At 34.5% G+C, this 20,977-nt stretch overlaps 1 protein-coding gene across 2 annotated transcripts in view; it reads left to right on the top strand.

Annotated features, from left to right (window-relative positions):
• Positions 1–20,977, top strand: part of MS3_00009011 (uncharacterized protein) — a 63,156-nt gene that overhangs the window by 26,859 nt on the left and 15,320 nt on the right. Inside the window, exons 4-6 of one of the 2 annotated variants that reach the window (XM_051217350.1) lie at positions 2,593–3,129; positions 6,499–6,828; positions 13,285–13,509. In XM_051217350.1, the coding sequence (XP_051064738.1) occupies positions 2,593–3,129; positions 6,499–6,828; positions 13,285–13,509 (1,092 nt within the window). Of the gene's footprint in view, positions 1–2,592; positions 3,130–6,498; positions 6,829–8,031; positions 20,525–20,977 lie in introns of those variants that run through there. The other variant, XM_051217351.1, reaches the window with a different exon arrangement.

The following is a 20,977-nucleotide window of genomic DNA, read 5'->3' as shown; positions in this document are numbered from 1 at the left end:
CAATGTTATATGATTTCGGTCGAAGTGATTTATATGAGACATGTTTGTGTAGTTGTGCGTGTTTATGTTAATGGATGAAATATGTGTAAGGAGCATGGAGTTGAATTTGTATGTACGGTAATAGTGTGAAGTGTAAATACAATCAAATAAGAAAGAAAGATTAGTTCAGCGAAGAGTTCTCTTTTTGGCGAATTCATTTTCAAAGCTGTACAATCGCAAATATATATACTTATATTTTACAGGGTGATAATAATACTGATAATAAACTTCTGTTATACATGGTGACAGTGAGGTTAAATAAACAAAGGTAAAAAAAATTTTTAAACAAGGAAAGTTTAATAATCGTTTGATAGTTAATGGCTGAATTATTCATTGGGTAATGATGGCTCAGCATGATAAAATAAAATGTTGAAACAGAGATGAACTGTGATCGGAATGATCGTGAAAATAAAAACAAACCGGTTGGGGGTAGAAGATTTGAAGGGAAGGTGGAGGGTGAAGCAGGTGGCTGTAAGGGAACAAGAGTATGAAGAAAGAGAGAATTTTTTTAATACATTAAGATCATGGTAGAAGAAGAGGTTGTACCAGTCTCTTTTGTACACATAATTCTGGTTTTTCAAAATGTATGGCTATTGCCTCGGCAATGCAAAGAAGATGAAGTCTAATTGTCTTAGGAAGGCTTCTACTTACCTTGTAGATGACTTTGAACTCAGAGTCTGTCTTGATTGAGTGACCTGTGTTCACAAGGTGTTCGATTATAGAACTTCTTATTGAGCCGTTGCCTCCTCTTTTTAGCCACGCCGGACAATGTTCTTCAATTCTTTTGGATAAGTAACAATGATCATCTTTAAATGACAAAATCTTTCTAGTACTCAAAATATATATCAGTCAGTAACAACGTAGAACTTCGTACGTACGTACATCAGTTCGAGTTGCCACACCACAATAGCACAGAGATGCGATTGTCTACTCAAATTCCGTAGTGGTAGAGATAGTAAGAGTATAAGCAGTAATCGTAAACATTAGGGCTTGAAGATGTTATTCAAGAAGTATAATACAGTGAATTAAATTTGAAAAAAAAAATAAGGGACAGGAAGAATTCAGAAGATTAGAATTTGGGAGAACACAAAGAGTGAATGCACTTGCGCCATTGCAAACGATTTTGAGCCATGTCATTCAGGGTCTCAAACCATCGGTTGAGACCAGTCAAATGGGATTACGTCCAGTTCCCAAATTCTATCTAAGACCTCAGTTAATCTCACTGCTAATACTGGACCACCATCCTTGAAAATGTCAGAAGTAAACCTGTCAGGACCTGCTGCTCTCCCTCGCTTCAGATTCGCTTTAGCTTTTTCAACTTCGTAGAGAGTCGGAGGACCTACATTAACTTGCCATTCAGGTTGACTGAAGATCGTGAGAAACTGAAGTGTGGCTGAAGGTCAGTTGAACTGATCCCTAAAGTGTTCTGCCCATCGATCCAATCTCCTGGATTGAGAATGTTTAATATGTCCATCTTTCTCTGAGATAGTTTTGCTAACAGTCGGGTTGTTAATACCGGTTTCCTTAACAAGTCTGAACAATTGTCTGCTATTTCCTATTGCCGCTGCCATTTACATCTCTCGCTTTCAATATATATATATATATATATATATATATATATATATATATATATATATATATATATATTTGTTGATATGGGCTTCTTTTACATCAAAGGCATTCTATATATTTTGATTAAATTTCAGTGTAAAATGAATGTAATTAACCTAGTTTGACATCATTACTTACGCTTGTTAACCCTCATGGAGGAGCTTAGGCTGCCCTACCAGAATTCTCCCTGGAACTCTGTCTTTTACTAATTTCCTTCTCATTTAGAAGCTAGTTTGTTCTCTCGCACAGTTGGCTGTTGCTGATAGTATCCGGCCAACGGACATTCAGTATGTTACGTAAATAATTGTGCATTTTTGAACATGGTTGTTATAGTTCTTGAGGTTTCAGCTCCATACAGTAGAACTGTCTTGATGTTCGTATAGAAAAACCAGAAAAACGTCATAGTATGTGATATCGAAATATGAGTAGAGGCTGTCAAAAGTAACTGTTTAATTTATTTAATTCAGCTGATGAGAATATAGTAACTGTCAGCATTAACCAATGCTATTGACAATAAAAAGTGATTACACATTATTTGAATGCACTGAACGAACACTTATGTGGGGATAACCAATTTACCATATAACGTCAAATATCATAATTCTTTCATAAAATTAAGTCCTTTATTTGCAAGTCTTCTTTCAGTTGTCCTGTACATACTTCTTCATTCTTCATATTCGGCTGTCATTGTAATTCCTCACCGTTTCCCTTTCTGTTTTTCGTAATTCGATCTGAAACTTTTGCTAACAGGCAATCTATTTCACTTTGGTGTTACATACTACTTATATCTGTCAAAATAAGTAGCTTACATCACGCGTTTATCCGTTTTTTAATGGTTGAATTAATCAAGTGTGGTTTAAATGGATTGACATAAACCTCAGAACACCATAAAACTCATCACATTTTATGCTGTTTGTACTTTTTTCCTTTACACTATTGTAGATGAAATTTCATCGGCTTTCGCTTCTTCATCATCCTCATCTACTTCATCATTGTCATCGTTATCAAATAATAATCATAATCATCATAATAATAATTTAATATTAGCTACTGGATCAGCATGTCCATCAAATCCTGGAATTGCATGTAGTCATGATTATTTATCAGTCGATGCTCGTATATCTAATGTTTATGATGGTACAATTAGCAATATACCAATAATTCGTTTTTGTTTAATCAATAATTCCACATTGAAAACAATCGCTACAAAGACAAAAACAAAATTAACAGAAATACAAATGACAAATTCATCATCATTATCTTCTTCTTCTTCTTCTTCTTCTTCATCTTCAATCTCCTCTGGATCATTTTCATTTAATTCAATAGATTATAATAAATTATATCCACCAGATGAATCATATTTAGTTGGGCAAATTTATGGTCCAATCAGTAATGTATACGGTTTACAGTTTACATCAAATTTAAATTTATTAGATCCATATATTATTCATGGAAAAGGCATAGTGTTAGAATATATTGGTAAGCATTAGTTTGTTTTTTTGTTTATTACAGAGATTGTTTAAATGTTTATGTTATACACATGATGGGCTGATTGTAGGCAGATAATCATTGAAAATGAGGAAACATTAAATGGCTATTTCATTCATTCTAGCATTGAACTGTTCAGTATTTTACACTGATGAACCATTCAAAGAATTTCAGACTTCATGGCGAGACATAAATGCTTACACTAACTAGTTGGGACCTAATGGTTGATGCTTGTGAAGACAATCAGTCAGTCAGTCAACTTACAACATTACGAAATCATTATCTAGTGACATTGATGCGTAGTTGCCTCGGACTCGATATAACCGAACTACCCTGATCATAGCCTGTTACTAGAACTCTAAGCATTACTTCTCGAAATTACTCACTATTGAGGCTTACTGCGAGCTGACTCAAGTTATACAAAAGTAAACCTGATGTGTAGCTGATGAAAATACTGATTGTTTGTTTACCTAGTCAGAGTAGTAGATGGTCTGACAAGTATTAGATGTGTCATATGTTTCCTATCACATTATTACTTCTTATTGTTCGTTATTGTCGTTGAAATATACTAGTGTTCTAGTGTGATCAGTTACGTGTTCGTGATCAAAATTGCATTGAAGTCTTGTAGAATGGACACTGGCATGGTATCTCGTATAGATATCTTGTTTTAATTTCCACAATGAGAATTTCTGAAATTTTTGAGTTGACATTAGTTTGATGACTATCAAAAATCAAGATACATTGAAACAAATGTGCCCATTATCTTCAAGTCTCATGAGTGACAATGACACCATCTAACCATTGAATAATTTCAAATTTCGTCACCGATTGATGACGAATTCAAATGACGAAATCTTTAGGGATAATTAATTCAACGTCTATATATAGTGATCGTTGATTTACTGTTAGACAACAACAAGAAAATAACCGTAAGTGTTGAATGCATTACAATGACTGAATATTGAAAATATTCTAAATCAACTCAAGTATAACACAGTGCTGGTATGAATATGAAATTAAAACTATCTTGAATTTGTTTTAAGAAAAACACACATCACATTGAAACTTCAAAAGTACTCAACGAAATCGTTGATTTTTATTGATTGGTTAGTTAACTGGTTTACTTATTTATTTATTTCTTCATTCATTCTTTCTTTCATTGATCTATGAATGATCAGTTATTTAACTAATGTTTTCTCTCTTAGCTACTCAATTATGTTTGTTATGTTTACTCACTTATCTCTCTATTTATTTATTTATTTAGTCAGTTAGTTATTTGTTACGATAGTGATTATTGCATGCTACTCCACTTCACCTTCACTTCACTCACCTTAACTTACCTTTCTAACTGAATACATCAACTGTGATAAGTTAAATTGGTTTTCTATAGTCTCTTTCTATTATCATAAACTGATGTATGAATGAATAGAAATTTCAATATATTATAGAATTTATTTGTATCATCAGAAATACTAGTAGTATATATGTATCTCTGTGTGTGTGTGTGTGTGCATTTTTCTCTCCATTCAACAATAAGTCGTGTAATTAAAATTAGTATATTCTAATTGTGTTTATGATACCGTTCATAGTTACTATCAAAATAGATTGAATAATTAGGGTTTGATTATGAACTGATGTTATTATTGATAACAAATAGAAATTTTCAGTCGAATAGTTAAATAGTTTAACATGTAAGTTAAAATGTGGTTTCAGGAATGACAATTTGTGAACTGGAACTGTTAGCGTAGTTGGCACAAAGAATAAAGTTGAAGTCTGCATTAAGTATTAAGTAAATATGATAAATTATTTAGTGAGGTAATGAATCTTTATCAACTAAGGTGGTTGGGATATTGTTACGCATTGCCGATTACCACCTATCTCGACGGGAAATATTGTCTAGTTTAAGAGTAGATTAGAGTAAGCTAAGGGTGGCTAAACCAAGATGTGGCACTAGTCCATGAAGTCAGTAACAAGTGGACTGAGTTGGAGTCGGCGTGATTATCCTAAACGATGATTAGCAACTTTTGATGACATAAATCAGGACGACTCACAATGGTCCATAAACATTCACTCTTTGTCTTGCTTTAGAACCTAACCTGTGTCACAAAATCTCTTTATACCTTTTTTCTTTGCATGTACATAATCTTTCCTACTACTACAAATGTTATTACTACTCTTAGTAATCTGAAATTTGTCTCGATAATTTTATCTCTCTGTGCTAATAAGACATGACAACTTGAGCTGACGTACGTATGAATCAGATTCTACGTTGCGCATGACTATAACTATGATAGAGGAAGCCATAAGGCAGAATTTGATACTAGAGATAGAGGAAAAGTATTTAAAAAAAGAGATGAAATTATTTTAATACAGACAAGGTGTTTTTTAATGTTGCTAGAGTTATGTGAACAGTTGATATGTCCCAGTTACCTACATTGAGGAGAGATCTGAAAAGAATATTGGATAGGTAGTGATTTTGCCAACCTGGAAGAGTGACCGCTGACCCCAAGAGACAAATGTTTAGAGCCGATCAAACTGTTTTTTTCTGAGTAGTTGTTAGTGTGTTGGTTCGGCACTCCATATTTTTATTTACCCACAATTATTTTCGTTAAGTTCGGTGTTATTTATAAGCGGAATTCAGGATACTCGTTTTGACAATGGGAAGATACAAACTCTTTTAAATAAAATTTTAACCATTGTACATGTAAGCGGCTATCTGACCTTTGTAGCTCATCAGAGTTAATACGTTGGGCGTTTGAAGTGAACGGTGTGAACATAAATATTAGAATGTCCCGTATACATTCAACTGACGAGTCTCAAATAAGAAGAAAAATACTCTTCTTGGATTTCATTGTTACATATCCAACTTTATTAAAATACTTTGGTGAAGAAAATAGTTTTTAGCATAGTTTAGATAAGATTCCTTTTAAATCATGGTCACGACCAAGGTAGATATTTGTTAGCTGGATATAGATTGGATTAAAGCATGTTCCGTGTAGGATTGTGTTGAAGCATGCTGAATGGCCATTTCCTAGACACGCTTTCTGAGACTTGGAGGAGACTAGAATCTTCTCATATAGAGATTATAAATATACTAACGTTTTTCATATTATGATTCCTTCTTCCATGCAACACTTTTATTTGCAATATAATTACGTTCTTGTTCAACTATGTTCTAATTTGAGGGCTTGTCGAGTGAAATAGTGATCAAGACTACTAGGCAATAGGAGTAGCTGGGTCGTAATAAAAGGAATTATAACAGTATCTCACTTTGTCTAGAAAATAGTTAAGAAACATTTTGAAATTTTAACAATCACTTTAACATGTTTAATTAATTTTTTTTATCGATTTCTTTTATAGCTCTTTTATGTGTTCCCATCAATCCACCAAGTGGTAATGGAGTAGTTGACTATCGGTTCCGTGTAAATCAGCAAACCTCTCATACCTTCGCTTATGCTGAAGTATTCTGTCCATCTGATCGTTGGTTAGAGCCAATGGATCCAGACCTAGATGAAATCAATCCAGCACAATCATCGTCGTCGTTTTCGTCAACAGATAATAGATCATCACTTAATAATAACAATATTCCTAATCCATGGTGGTTACAGCGTAGAAGACATATAACACTGATTTGTGATCATCACGAACGTAAATGGATACCAAATCGATTGCCAGAAGCTTGTTTAACATGTAGGTCAATATCTTTACCATAGAAATATTGAACTGAATAGTATTACAATATTGATTTGTTAAAACATGATTAGAAATGACTGAATTGATCACATTGTAAACTTGTTCACTTGATCCCTACAATTAATCAATCCAAATTATGACAATTTTTTCACTCTCAACATGTTTGAACTTCATCAGTCACGGCTTTTTACTAGAAATTCAGGAACATCTTAAAATAAGTCATTAGTAGTGAGCTGATTATTATTGCTAAGTCAAAGTAGTTTTATGCCAATTAATTTAATTTATAGGTAGCATTCATCACAGATTGATCTCAGTCGAAGCACTACTGCTGTAACAGTGGTTCGGTGTTTAATATTTTTCGATAGTACTCTATGATCCATCTGGGATGAATATAATCTATAAATTAACCAATCAACAGAGAGAGAACCTCATTCAAACTGGATGTAACAGTAATTGAATTTTTGTTTAAATCACCAACGTGTTAATTTCAATTAATCATACTAGAGATAATCCATTTTCTCTTCATAAAAGCTCTTATCCTCTTGACTATGACTCATTAGAAAAAGTCATAACGACATTTGTTTGTTTGTTTGTTTTATTGTGTAAACATTGTTTTGCTTTATTAGTTAAACAGTTAGGTTCAATGTTCAAACTTCACTAATTTGTTCTTGATTTCAAAAAGACTGTGTTATTTATCTCACGATTAGTTCAGTTGTAATGTAGTGAACGAGAACACAAGTGGGGACAATCGAATGTATTTTCATACAACATAATAGAATATCTTAGTAAAATAGGAGAATCATACAATAAATACTTCATTTACAAAATGTTAATTAAGTGTCACAATTGATTGATCACTGAGTGGTGATCAATGTCATGCTTGTCTAGTCCTTATTAGTGCAGATCGAATGCTATCGATCATGTTGCAATGTGGCCACCAGTCTAGGTGACTCGACACTGCGGGCACTATGTATTGAGATTTAGATGGTGGTTGGAGGTAGTCAACAGGAAACCCTGGACCCGGGTTTCGTGCTACTTGGCACTCGTCAGCAAGGTGTACCTGTAATCTTGAGGAAACTGGTGCTCCCTGGCGGATTCGATCTCTGACTGTGAAGCTGGGTGACACGAGATCGAATCCGCCAGGGAGCACCAGTTCCCTCAAGATTACAGGTACACCTTGCTGACGAGTGCCAAGTAGCACGAAACCCGGGTCCAGGGTTTCCTGTTGACTACCTCCAACCACCATCTAAATGTTAATTGTCTCAGATGTCATTGTTCCTGCATTTCTATACCAATTACTTTCTGTGCCTGTTCTTTCGTTTTTCGATCTTCTCGACCTTCTGCTACCAGACATTCTATTCCCGACTGGCGTTTTAAAAGCGCTTCATATCTTTCTTTCTACGGACTAATTCTTTCTTCCTGTATTATGTCCTTATATGCAATCTTTCTTTTTTTTATATTACCACCAATTAGTTAACTACTTCTATGAATCCGATGTTCATCTTGTTGTGCTAATGAAGTGTGGCAACTTGGACCGATGCACATCTGTGCCTGGTCCTACATTGTAGCTGACTGACTGGCTGACTGACTTATACTACTTATGTCTATATAAGTAGCACACACCACAGTGAATTGAATTGTATCGTAATCATTTGTTTAATGCTCAATGTGTTTTTTGTCTTTTTAATACAATTATGGTGTTTTAATTTTTGTAGGGCAGTAGAGGGAACTCTTTTGCTATGTTTAATCGAGCCATGTTATGATTATATTCACTACTATTATGAATAGACATACATTCTATAATGGAATTTTGATTATTGGCAGACGAAGAAATTTATGTAAATCAACTACCGTTTAATTACTATCAGATTTGCACACTAAAATTGATGAGTATTTTTTTCAGTCAATAACAATATAGTTTATGTTACAGACTGGCCATTAGTTAAACAACCATAGAAAACCAAGTGGTATGGCTGGATAGCTATTTCGTCCTACTATGGGACTCCGCACCAATATGTATCCCTAATCTTACCAACAGAGATCGAACACAGGATCTTAAAATTTCTCAGTGAGTGTGTGCCAATGAAAACTACCAGATTGGTATTCAGTGGTGAACAGCTCAATTGGTGCTCAAAAGGGTGTTTTATTTCCGTTCAGGTCGTATTATTTATTGACAGAATGTAAAGAACCCTCTGAATATTTTCAACTATGTGGTCCTGAACCTACAGGCCCTGGCACGGCCATAAGGGAGTCAGCTCTTCCACTCGAAATGTTTCATATATCCACGTGAATACAGCCACTCCCATGAAAGTCCTACTCACTGGTCTCTCGCTGCAGGAGTGTTGTTTCCGAAATGGAGAAGACGAAAAGAGAATATCCAGCGCATTAGCCGGGTTGGTGGACGCAGAAGGTCCATTTAGGTTAATTGGTGCACATGAACTTCAGGATCTTGAGGGAACAATGGGTGTATGAACCTGTTGTTGGCCACCGGCTACCATGTGACTGCATCGCCTAGCGTTGATCCACTGTCCTGTGGGTTACACCTGTAGGTCAGAGGCTTGAGGAGTAGCACCTGAAGAAAACCACTTGTTTCGGCTTGAATGCCCGATCAGTATTACAACGCTCACACAAATGGAATGATCTGTTTGATGCATCTATACCAGTATTTATGTGTTTAAATAAATAAAATCAATTCCTCCCAATGAGTTCTGAAAGCCTTAAGCTGAATATTATCAATTCATTTGTCGACTAATAAACAGATATATGTCATTAATTTGCACTGATTGCCCAGTTTGCTGAATTCATTAACAATCGTGAAATGAAATGGTTTTATTACGAATTAGAATCCACCGGAACCCTGTCAATTGATACTTTGTCCCAAGGTCTTATTTTGTTTAGAAATTATGTCTCTGCACTTTCAAAGAGTTTCAGCTAATGTTAAAACAGCTACCTAGTGTTTTTCTCTATTTGTGTGTGGTAATTACACGGTTTAGTGTCATGTTCATGGACAAAATTACCAGTGAAAATGATTACGAAGTTTTCAGTTCAAACGAAGATTACTGAAAAGAAACAGAGTCTTTTTACTTAGGATAAAATCATTAACCAATGTTTTCTAGTTTTATATAAGTACTCTAAGAGAAAGTAATCTATGAAGAACATAACTAACAGACATTTTTCTCAAATCGAATAAGTTTGATTAGGGTGTAAACTAATAAATAAGTCGATCAGACTATGACGTAATTAGAGATAAAGTTGTGCTTTTGAACAGAGGTGATTGTGGCTAGCAGTGAGATCCAATACACGCGTTTCATCCTGTCTGGGACTCGTCAGCTGGATAGTCACAAGTCCACCTAAATTTATGTTCATTATGATTAGAAATCGGCCTATATGTTCTATTAGTTAAATGGATAACGGTGAACATATGCTTTATCGACGTAATTAATGTCTTTCTATCTGTTTTATGGATTATTAGTCAGTGTTTTCTTAGTAGAGCATTGGTCGTTGATAAAAGCAACGCTTTTGTTGAACAAAATTAATTCTAGTATCCAATAATGTCTATTTAGTTTGTTATATAAATAAGTATGCTGAGGTTATTATATTACAAGTTAATTTTACAAATTTCAAAATAAATCAATCTTAACTCCTTAAAATTTACTCCATATCAGTCGTAAAGCATCTGTTTAAATTTGTCAATAGATCACAGAAAGTTCCCAGGTATCAGACTTCTTGGGTGTTTCATCTGTTCACGTTTTGTTACAGTTGTGTGCTTAGACTGTTCGGTTGTCGGTCGTGCACATGTTTTTGGTGTTTGCTGGCATTTTGTAGGTTGGTTTTAACTAGGCGATATGCATCGGTATTGCATCACCCCAACATTCCGTCGACGACTTATTGATGAAGGGTTGTAGAAGAGTTTTGATGGTTCTGTTTGTTCTTTCCACTAAGCCGTTACCTTCCAGGTGGTATGCGGTAGTCTGTGTTTTCTGGATTCCTAGTAATTGGCATACCCGGGCGACGAGATGGCTTTCAAAAGCTGCACCTTGGTCAGAATGAAGTGAGACTGAGGCGCCGTAACGGGAGACCCAATGATCAATATAACTTCGAGCGATTTTGAGGGCATCTTGTTGTGGTATAGGAGTGGCTTCACACCATTTGCTAAAATACTCTACCACCACCAGTATATAGTGGTTTCCGTTCTTCGACGTTGTAAGTGGCCCCATAATATCGATACCAGCTCGTTGATGTGGACCTTCTGTCGTCACTGGAAATAACGGGGAACGGGGTATTTGTTGAGGATAATTGATGACATAGCACATGCCAAAAGGTTTGCAGAATTCTGCTATGTCTTCATGTGTGCATGGCCACCAAAACCTCTGGTAAATCGCATGTCCTGTCTTCTGGTGTCCCGAGTGCCCGAGTTATCGGTGCACCTGCTCCACAATATTATGAACTTGTATACGTGGTACTATCAACGATGGCTGTTTTGACTCACTGACCATAAATAACGTGTCCCCACAAAATCTCAGAGACCGCCAGGCGTTTATCCTAAAATTTTAGTTCATCACTAATTAATTAGAAACTACAAGAAACTGAACACAACTCTATGATATCATCAACATAAGAGGTTGACTATCGTTTGGGTTTCGAACTGTTATTGTATTCTTCACGGGTCTCATTAAAATGCTTATTCCACCTGTAAAAAGCTGGTTTGTTTTAGTACACCACCTCCATATATAACGCGTTAGTGTTTCATGGATTTCCCGAGAGCATTTTTCTCTAAATTATACCAGAAATGTATTGATAACCCTATTTCCTAGTTCGTATATTTACTCGACAGGTCATATATTTACTTTGGGATGAAGTTTATCTTGTTATAAGTTACAAAAATTCCTAGTGATGGACTCCTTAGCAATTCGTATCCATGACTCCGTAATCTAGAATGGAACATCTTAACATTTGATCCAGCATTCAACGATATTAAAGTTAGTTCGATGCCGAATCAGTGATGTAGAATTAAAATTCCAGGTTTCAAAGGTACTGTGGATCCTCACTGTTGGGAAGTCTTCTAGTCAAACAAAACGTGCACTCAGTGATATTAGATTTTCAATGTCTATCTAACTTAAATCAGGTTCATTATCTCAATAATTTTTTTTTGTTTTTCGAAATATCATTGTCTTGTTTTAAATACACAATCATTTTTTAATTTGGACTTTAGACGCGTACTTGTTTTATTTGTCTATTTATTTATACTACAAAAACAATTGTGAAATAAAATGTAATTCGCTTTTTCATTGTTATTCAAGTAGAATCATTAGTCAATTCTCATTGTACATCATGCACATATCCGCCCCCCCCCAATATATATTTATGTACAGACCAATATATATCTTGTAAATAAATATCATAATTACCAAGTGAGTTAGAAGAGAGAGAGAGAGAGAGGGAGTGAGGGTGATTGAAACTAGATATGTAAGAAATACTCAGTGAAAATAACTATCATAATAATGATACATGTGATTTGCAATGATTAATTTGCTATGATGCTTAAATTACATAAATACATAATTGTTCCAGTTAAAATGATTGTTACATTGAAAAGAAAGAAACGATAATTTTGTTTATTCTTGGTATTTATCATGAATTAACATGGATTTGGGGGATATTATTAATGCACACGGTTCATTGTACATATGCTTCATGCTAGAATGAGACTCCTCAGCAGTGCGTACTAACAATCTCAGCGGGGATCGAACCTAATTACCTTCAGGTTTCACGGCCAAGTTCGAGAGGAATTTGTGAAAGTTCTAGTGAAAATTCGAGGCGAGTGCTGTTCAACCGTGTCGGGTATGAGACAGTTACGTTGCTAAGGTATTCCAAATAGTTTACAAATAACGAAATCTTTTGTTCTAATTCTTTTTTCCAGAAGCAATTAATATTAAGCATTTTCAAGTTGACGTATAAATACAGAGTGAAAAGCATGATAAACCTAACTTTTTCATAATAAATTCTAACTGTAATTCAACTGAATAAGTTTTAGAAAGATAGGTTTATTTTTAGGTTAAATTCGTCTCAGATTTATATTAGTTTGGGGAAGCATAGGTTTTTGTCAGACGAAGGTTTGAACAGACAATTTCACACTGATTGATAACTGATCGAATAGGAAATTCGTCAGTTCAATGTTTATTTTAAATTATCAATGGATGCCGGCTCAGTGATCTAGAGGTTAAGCGTTTGCGTGCGAGACCAATAGATCCTGAGTTTGAATCTCGTTAGGCGCAGTTGCCAATGCGCACCGCTAAGGAGTCCTGTAATAGGACGAAACGGCTGTCCAGTGCTTCCAGGTTTTCCATGGTGGTCTAGCTTTAATTGTCTCATGATCTCAACTGTTAAAAATATCATTTATTTGTTTAAAGAAAAAAAAACAATAACACTAATTCATTTTTATTTACTTTATAGCTGATGAACTTGCCACATTTGTTGCACAGATCACTAGAAATTTACAAGAAATTGAAAAAAACACGAAATTATCCTTGAATAGTAATCAATCGGATATGAACAACAGCAATGATATGATGTTGAAGACTTCGACATCTATCGACCAATCACAATTAAATACTACACATTCATCATTGTATTTGAAAGCCGCCAATAATAATGATCAAGTTACGCATCTTTCATCAGGTAATTAAAGCAAGCCAGAGGAACACAGTTGTTTCCATTAAATTATATATATATATATATATATATATATAAGCATTAATATGATGTTTCATATATTATTTGGATTGTCCTCGTGTTAACATTAATTGTAATATGATTGAAGAGAAAAACTTAATAAGTAGTTTAATATAATAAGATAGAATATCAGTAATGGAAAGGTATTTGTTTTAATTTCTTTAGTTGCAATTTTGCTGAATCTAAATATTTTGTGTCGTTCATGCTAATAGTGTGATCTTATCTGAGCACTTTATCATTATGTTTTTATACAAAAGTATTCATGCAGTATAGCCACCGAAGTAATAACTAATAATAATCATTATATTGATCGCCCTATAAACTAAATGGTGTATATTGTGATAATTATGTATAGAAAGAACTATTTTGTCACCGACCATTTCATAATCATCTGGAAAAGTTGATAAAGTTTGGTCTAAATGATGCATCTTTTTATCTTGTAATAAATGTGTAGTGAACGAGAACTTCAGTGAGGATAACTAAATTTATTTGAGTATAAAATTACAGAATCTCTTAGTAAAATCTGAGAAGCATACAGTAAATACGTCATTTGCAAAGTGTCAATTAATCGTTTCAGACTTGATTGTTCCTTCTTTTCTACACCAATCATTCTCTGTTTTCATTCTCTTCGATCTTCTTAACATTCTACCACCAGGCATTTCATTTTCATAAGAAAAAAGGAACAAAGACAAGTATATTGTAATTCATGTATTGAAAATCTGATGAAAAAAAGTGGTTGCAGCATCTGAACTGATAGAAAATTTTCATCATTAAAGATGAATCGACAGGTCCAGGCTACAGAAGTTTATCGTAATGTTACACAACTGGTGCTGAGAATTTGTTACCGATGCACAATTTATAATAGTGAATATTGTTATTATGATCATAGAAGTCAGAATAGTTTAACGATCTGTCTGCAGTGCATCAATAAAGTAGCAGTCCTAACAAAGGAACTATTTGATACTGAAAAATAATCAGCAAATATTTTCCCCAGTAGTTGAAATCATGAGTCATTTGAAGCTAGAACACCATGGAAAACCTAGAAGCACTGGAATACCGTTTCGTCCTAATATGGGACTTCTCAGCAGTGCGCATCCACGATCCTGCCTCTCGAGATTCGGACCCAGGACCTATCAGTCTTGCGCGCGAGCTCCTAACCATTAGACAACTGACCCGGCATCCAACGGTGGTAATGTCAACCAATCTACGAAATTGCGCCACCGTCACTATTGTTTTCAGTGAGTTGATGAGCACCGCTGAAGAGTCCTATAATAGGACGAAACGGCCATCCAGTGCATCCAGGTTTTCCATGGTGGTTTAACCTCAAAGGACTCATGATTTCAATTATGGCAATTGGTAAAATCCCCACAAACTCCTTCTGAAAAAAAATATATCTGGACTATTTTGTCCTAGTTTGTTGCTCCTCAGCAATGCGATTCCGAAACCTCATCGATTATAGGGTCAAAGATTTCGAGGTCTCATTGATAACTTCGTAAAGCAGTTCGGGATTTCTTGTGACAAGCTGGAACAAGCGGATTTCAACTTTATGGGATGAATGAAAGTTATTAGCAATGGATGAAGGTATTCGTTATCACTAACTTATTGAAATTTGACATATAAACCATTGGTCGCTGGTTTGCAGGTAAAGTTCTTGCCGAGAGACTAAAAGATCTTGAGTTTGTTCGTCTGTAACGCTTGATCATAAATGAATGCTGCTGTGGAGTCCATATTAAGGTAAAATACCCGTCCAGTGCTTCAGTCTTAATCTAACATAGGTCAGTTTGTCATCTAAATGATTTCCAACAATCTCCACGAACTCTATCATATTTGTGAGTTTTCCAGATTGTGACAATATTATTTATTGAATTTAACTACTTTGTGTAAAAGTAGATATTACTTATAACTCACTTACTTATTTACCCCTGCTACTCCTCGTGGAGGAGCATAGGCCGCCCACCAGCATTCTCCATCCAACCCTGTCCTGAGCAATCCTCTCCAGCTCTTTCCAGTTGTTATTCATCCTTTTCATATCTGCTTCTATTATCCAACGTAATGTGTTCTTTGACCTTTCTCTTTTCCGCTTCCCTTCAGGATTCTAAGTTAGCACTTGTCTCGTGATGGATTTTGGTGGTTTTCGTATTGTACGTCCTATCAATTTCCACCGTCTTTTCCTAATTTCTTCTTCAACTAGAAGCTGGTTTGTTCTCTCCCAGAGAAGGCATTTGCTGATGGTATCCGGCCAATGGATGTTGAGTATCTTGCGTAGACAGCTATTTATAAATACTTGTACCTTCTAAATGGTGGTTGTTGTTCTCCAAGTTTCAGCTCCATACAGTAGAACTGCCTTGACGTTCGTATTGAAGATTGTGACTTTGATATTGGTTGAAAGTTGTTTTGAGTCCCATATGTTCTTCAATTGTAGGAATGCGACCCTTGCTTTGCCAATCCTTGCCTTTACGTCTGCATCTGAACCTCCTTGTTCATCGATGATGCTTCCCAAGTACATGAAGGATTCCATATCTTTCAGAGTTTCGTCATCAAGAATGATTGGATTGCTGTTCTCCTTTTTGAATTTGAGGACCTTGGCTTTCCCTTTGTGTATGTTGAGGCCCACTGATGCAGAGACTGCTGCTACTCTAGCTGTCTTCATCTGCACTTGTTTATGTGTATGCGATAGGAGGGCTATGTCGTCTGCGAAGTCCAAATCATGTAATTGGTTATGAGCAGTCCATTGTATGCCGTATTTTCTCTCAGATGTCGAGGTCTTCATAATCCAGTCGACCACAGGAAGAAAAAGGAAGGGAGGAAGTAAACAGCCTTTTCTGACTCCGGTCCTTACTTGGAATGCACTGTATTACTTATAAGAAACATATTCAAAAGCACTTCAATTATTTTTTTTCATGAAATTCAATGTTATTCAAAACGTGTCTGAAAGTCATTTGGACGGGATTTCACAAGATCCAGTCCAATTAATCCTTTCGATTTTTTGTTAAATTCAAGATGTTTGTTGGTGTATACCAAAAACAGTATACTTCGTCTTATTTATTCAAATAATTATAGGTTATTTTTACTATTATTACCTTAGATTTTGTGAAATTTGTTGACAATGAATTAATCACATCAGGAATTGATAGTAGTTCAACTATCATTGAAAACCGCGAAGCAGCAGAAAGCTGTTTCGTACACAAATGACACTCTCTGGCAGTGAGAACTCATGCTAGTGGGATGTAGGGTGAGTGTTTCTCTCTATTTGGAACTCATCGGCTGTGCATACCTGTATTTCAGTCTGTTATGTACATTAGACTCAAACCCAGTACTTTCTTTATCAATAGTCAATCCGTTACCGATTAAGCTACTAAATTATTCAACAGAAATAAAGTTATCAGTAAGGGTTTGTAAACTCCTGTTGTTAATATTCAGTACTAGAACTGATCATTCACTGTCACTTTATGAACTTACTGTGGAGATTATCTTGTCAATATCGACTCGTTTATGTTTTTTTAGTTTGGTTGACTGAATTCATAGAGTATTGCTAAATTTCATAGCATTGCTAACTTTATCAGCATATTTCGTCTCAGATTAGTCCTATTTGGGCTAGCATTGAAAATCATTCAGTAAAGGACAACTGTTTCGTACTAGCCTAAGATTTCTCAGGAGTGCATACTCACAACCCTAAACCCAGGGATCTAATCCCAGCCCAGCAGTTCTTATGACGAATGTACAGCCGTTAGGATCATTGGGTTTGTTGTCTATTGATACATGTATCAAACACCAATCAATTTACAATTTGGCACTATTGTCATGCAACAGCATTAGTCACATTTTCTGACTAGGACTCATTAATAATTAAATCACTACTGAGCTTTTTATTAGTAGTTTAAACCAAACCATAACGAATTCATTTGGATTTTTATCGTTTTTACAAATGTTTGTATGTTCATCTCAGTAGATTTCATTTCCTGGGCCGTGATTAACTGTTATGCAAACAAACGTAAATATTACGAATACCTTTTTGGTTTTTCTAAGGCTGAGATTTTCTCGATGGTGTTGTATTGACTGAATATAAGACCCGACTTGAAAATTGATCACCGACATATGTATTTTGGTAATAATTCTTATTTGGGAATCATTTCATAAGTGTTAAATTAAGTTAGAAATATTAGTATCTGACTTCTACTTAAGTATTAATAATTAAATGGCTATGTAACACTGAAGTGAAACGGTGGATGCTTACTGACGAGAAGTCACACGCTAGGACGAAACAGCCGTTCAGTGTTTCCAGGTTCTCAGTGGCGGTTTGATATTGATCGATTCATGATCTCGATCGAAACATATGATTTTTCAAACATATCTTGTTTCTGCTGCTTACTTCAAGGAGTCAGATGGACTGTTATAGATGTAACTTCATTAACGCATTAAATGAATAACATGGTTCCAATGATGTTATACGACTGTGTATCTCTATGTTTTAAAATGTGTAACAATGCTGATAGAGCCTATTGCTCATTTTTTCATCGTTATTTCAAGGTCACAATGTGTGTGAGCCTTAAACCATGATTTAGAGAGGACAAAAGTTAGTTTAACAAGCACACGTAGACCAAGCCATCTATTGTGTCATCTTATATCTCTCAATAACTTATCTCCACTATCAATTAATTTCGTTCAAATTTACCGTTAATAATGAGTCATTAATGAGACATTTTCTGAAATAAAGAAAACATCTCATGAAAAGAATTCAGTGTTTTAAACCATTTTTCTACAATCACATCTCTATGTAAATATATAAACACACACACACTTTCTCCTCAATCTCAATATTCTGTGGATAGTAGTAGTATTTGTGCAGTTCAGTTTTGGCAGAATACACATTTATCGATGTCATAAATGTTGAGACATTTTATTTACTTATCTAATACAAACAAAATGAATCTGGTTTGATTCTGATGATACTTCTATAGAATGATGATCTTATGTGTAATTGTGTATGTGTATCACTTTGCTTTCTTACATGTACACAATGATGTTGTGTTTTAATTGAATGAATTAATATTGAAGACAAAATTCGGTGCTTGTCTTTTGAACATTGAATATTCATGTTCTTATATTGGTATGTTGATATGGTGTGGTATATGTCAGTTTATTCTCATTAAAATAAAGAGTATTTTTATTACGGAATAAAAGTAACTACAAAATAATCTACGTATATATTGAATACTGAATGTAAAGTAAATGATACTTGCTATGTCAATTCTCATTTATCAATAAGGGGTTGTAGGGATTATTGAATTTCATTTAAATCATGAAAGGATTTCTACAAGCCTTTACTGATATTTATTATGTTTTAATTAGTGCGAGGAAATTTCTGAAGTTCTTGTATTAAGTCGTAATTGGTGGAGTTGGACTGTATTGAGTGTGATGCAGTTATCCACCAATGACAATGGAAGATGGTCACGCCATGTCCTGGATTGATTGGAGTTAAACATTAACATCTTTAGATGCTGAATCGGTGGTCCAGAGGTTTAACGTCTTCGAGAGACCAACAGCACTGAGTTCGAATCACACGTGCGGGATTGTAGATTCGCACTTCTGACGCGTCCTATAGTAGGACGGGACGGGCGTTCAGTGCTTTCAGGTTTTAAATAATAGTGTAACTTGGATCGGTTCATGATTTCAATGAAATTCTCATTTAATTTCTAATGATCTGTGTACAACAATTTTCGGTCATGGTTATTCGGTGATAAAGCAACAAATAATTAAATTAATTAACAGTAAATTGTTTGAATTATACTGTGATTAGTATACACAATTGTATTTTGATCAGTTATTGTAAGCATATATGTGTGCATCATGTGTTAATCACGTTGATGTAGCCATGATCATAATCTTTACTAATAACAATATAAACATAAGATATTTTAACTAGTTCGTTGATGAGTGAAATAAATAGTTCAGCGCACAACACATTGGATATTTGAAATGAAAGAGGTTTCTGGTTTGCAGTCTCAATATAAAAATCAATATTGGGATGCCGGTACACGTAGCTAACTAGCTATCTCTGAATAGAACGAAATGCATATATTGAGTTTTTCGGCTATCTATAATTCATCTATTCTATTGAAATCACATTTTTATTTTGTCGGTTAACTGACAACAATTCGATTTCATTTGAGGTTGGGTGGGCGGTTGGGATTGAAAATCATTAAGCAATCGATGATAATGGTCTTGTCGTAGTCAGAAACTTTTCAACATAATACTAATTAAAAAAATAGTTCTTGCAAGTTGTTTAATCAAACTACAATAATTTCATGTCAATGAAGTAGTTCAATTGAGCTAAGAACTTGACCGAAATCCTTAGATAATCATAACAACATTACCATCAATTAATAACCAACCAATACTAGTGTAATTGCTCATTTTCAATAAACTAATCAGTGCTACCACCCACCCACCCAACACCACATTTTCTTTTATTGTAAAATTTGTAGTCTATCTAGATCACGTTGAAGCAACATTACTTCGTAGTTGAATGATGGATTTATAAAATCCGTGTACAGGGTTTCTTTCAGGCAGTCCAAAGTGTTTGTTTCTCTAAAAATTATTTTTCATTAGTGTAAGGTGTTCGTGAAGATTGTTGAGATTTTTATAGTATACATTACGAATAATAACTGTAGTTAGACAATCATTCACACTAAGGAGCATTAAATAACTGTTCCATTCCAATTGCGTATTCACAACACATCCGGGTATCGTACCTAAGACCTTTAGAGCATACGACATATCAAATTTCAACTAATTCACGATATTATTTTCTACTTTGGCCTGAAATTCTATTTGTTCACTTTTCAACTATACTACTAACAATAATAATAACCCCATTATTATCTTTCTTTTTTTAAGTAAAATAACTTATCATGATAGGATGGTAAGTTCATATTGGTAAATACTTTCAATGTGTCTGCAGGTAATTCCCATGTTGGATTGTACATGTGTGTTCGTCTGTGTGAATGTGCATGTAACGATAATATTCATAAAAGTTGACAAAAGTTTCTCTTCGAGATTCTGTGATGTAATAATAATGATGATAGTGATAACAATAAGGATAACAATGACAATTTTTATAATGTTAAATGTTCTAACTGATTTTATAAATGATCTTGTTATTCAGCATGTATTATGTTTGTTTATGCTTAAATTGTGTTCTTCAGTGTTTCCTCTACAGAATGTTTGCAATTTATGTGAATAACTCTTTGTACCTGTGTAATGTTAACCCTATTGAAATGAGTTTATTATTACTAATATTAATTATGATGGTTACTAGAATTCTGTGAATAATAATAATAACCAGGAATTTGTATTTCCTCATCCAATGTTTCTAAATACGATCTGTTGCTTCTTTTTCTATATTTATTTACTT

Source organism: Schistosoma haematobium, chromosome 5, assembly GCF_000699445.3.
Source record: "Schistosoma haematobium chromosome 5, whole genome shotgun sequence".
NCBI lineage: Eukaryota > Metazoa > Platyhelminthes > Trematoda > Strigeidida > Schistosomatidae > Schistosoma > Schistosoma haematobium.
Note: the sequence above shows the minus strand (reverse complement) of the source record. Positions and strands in the feature narration are given on the sequence as shown.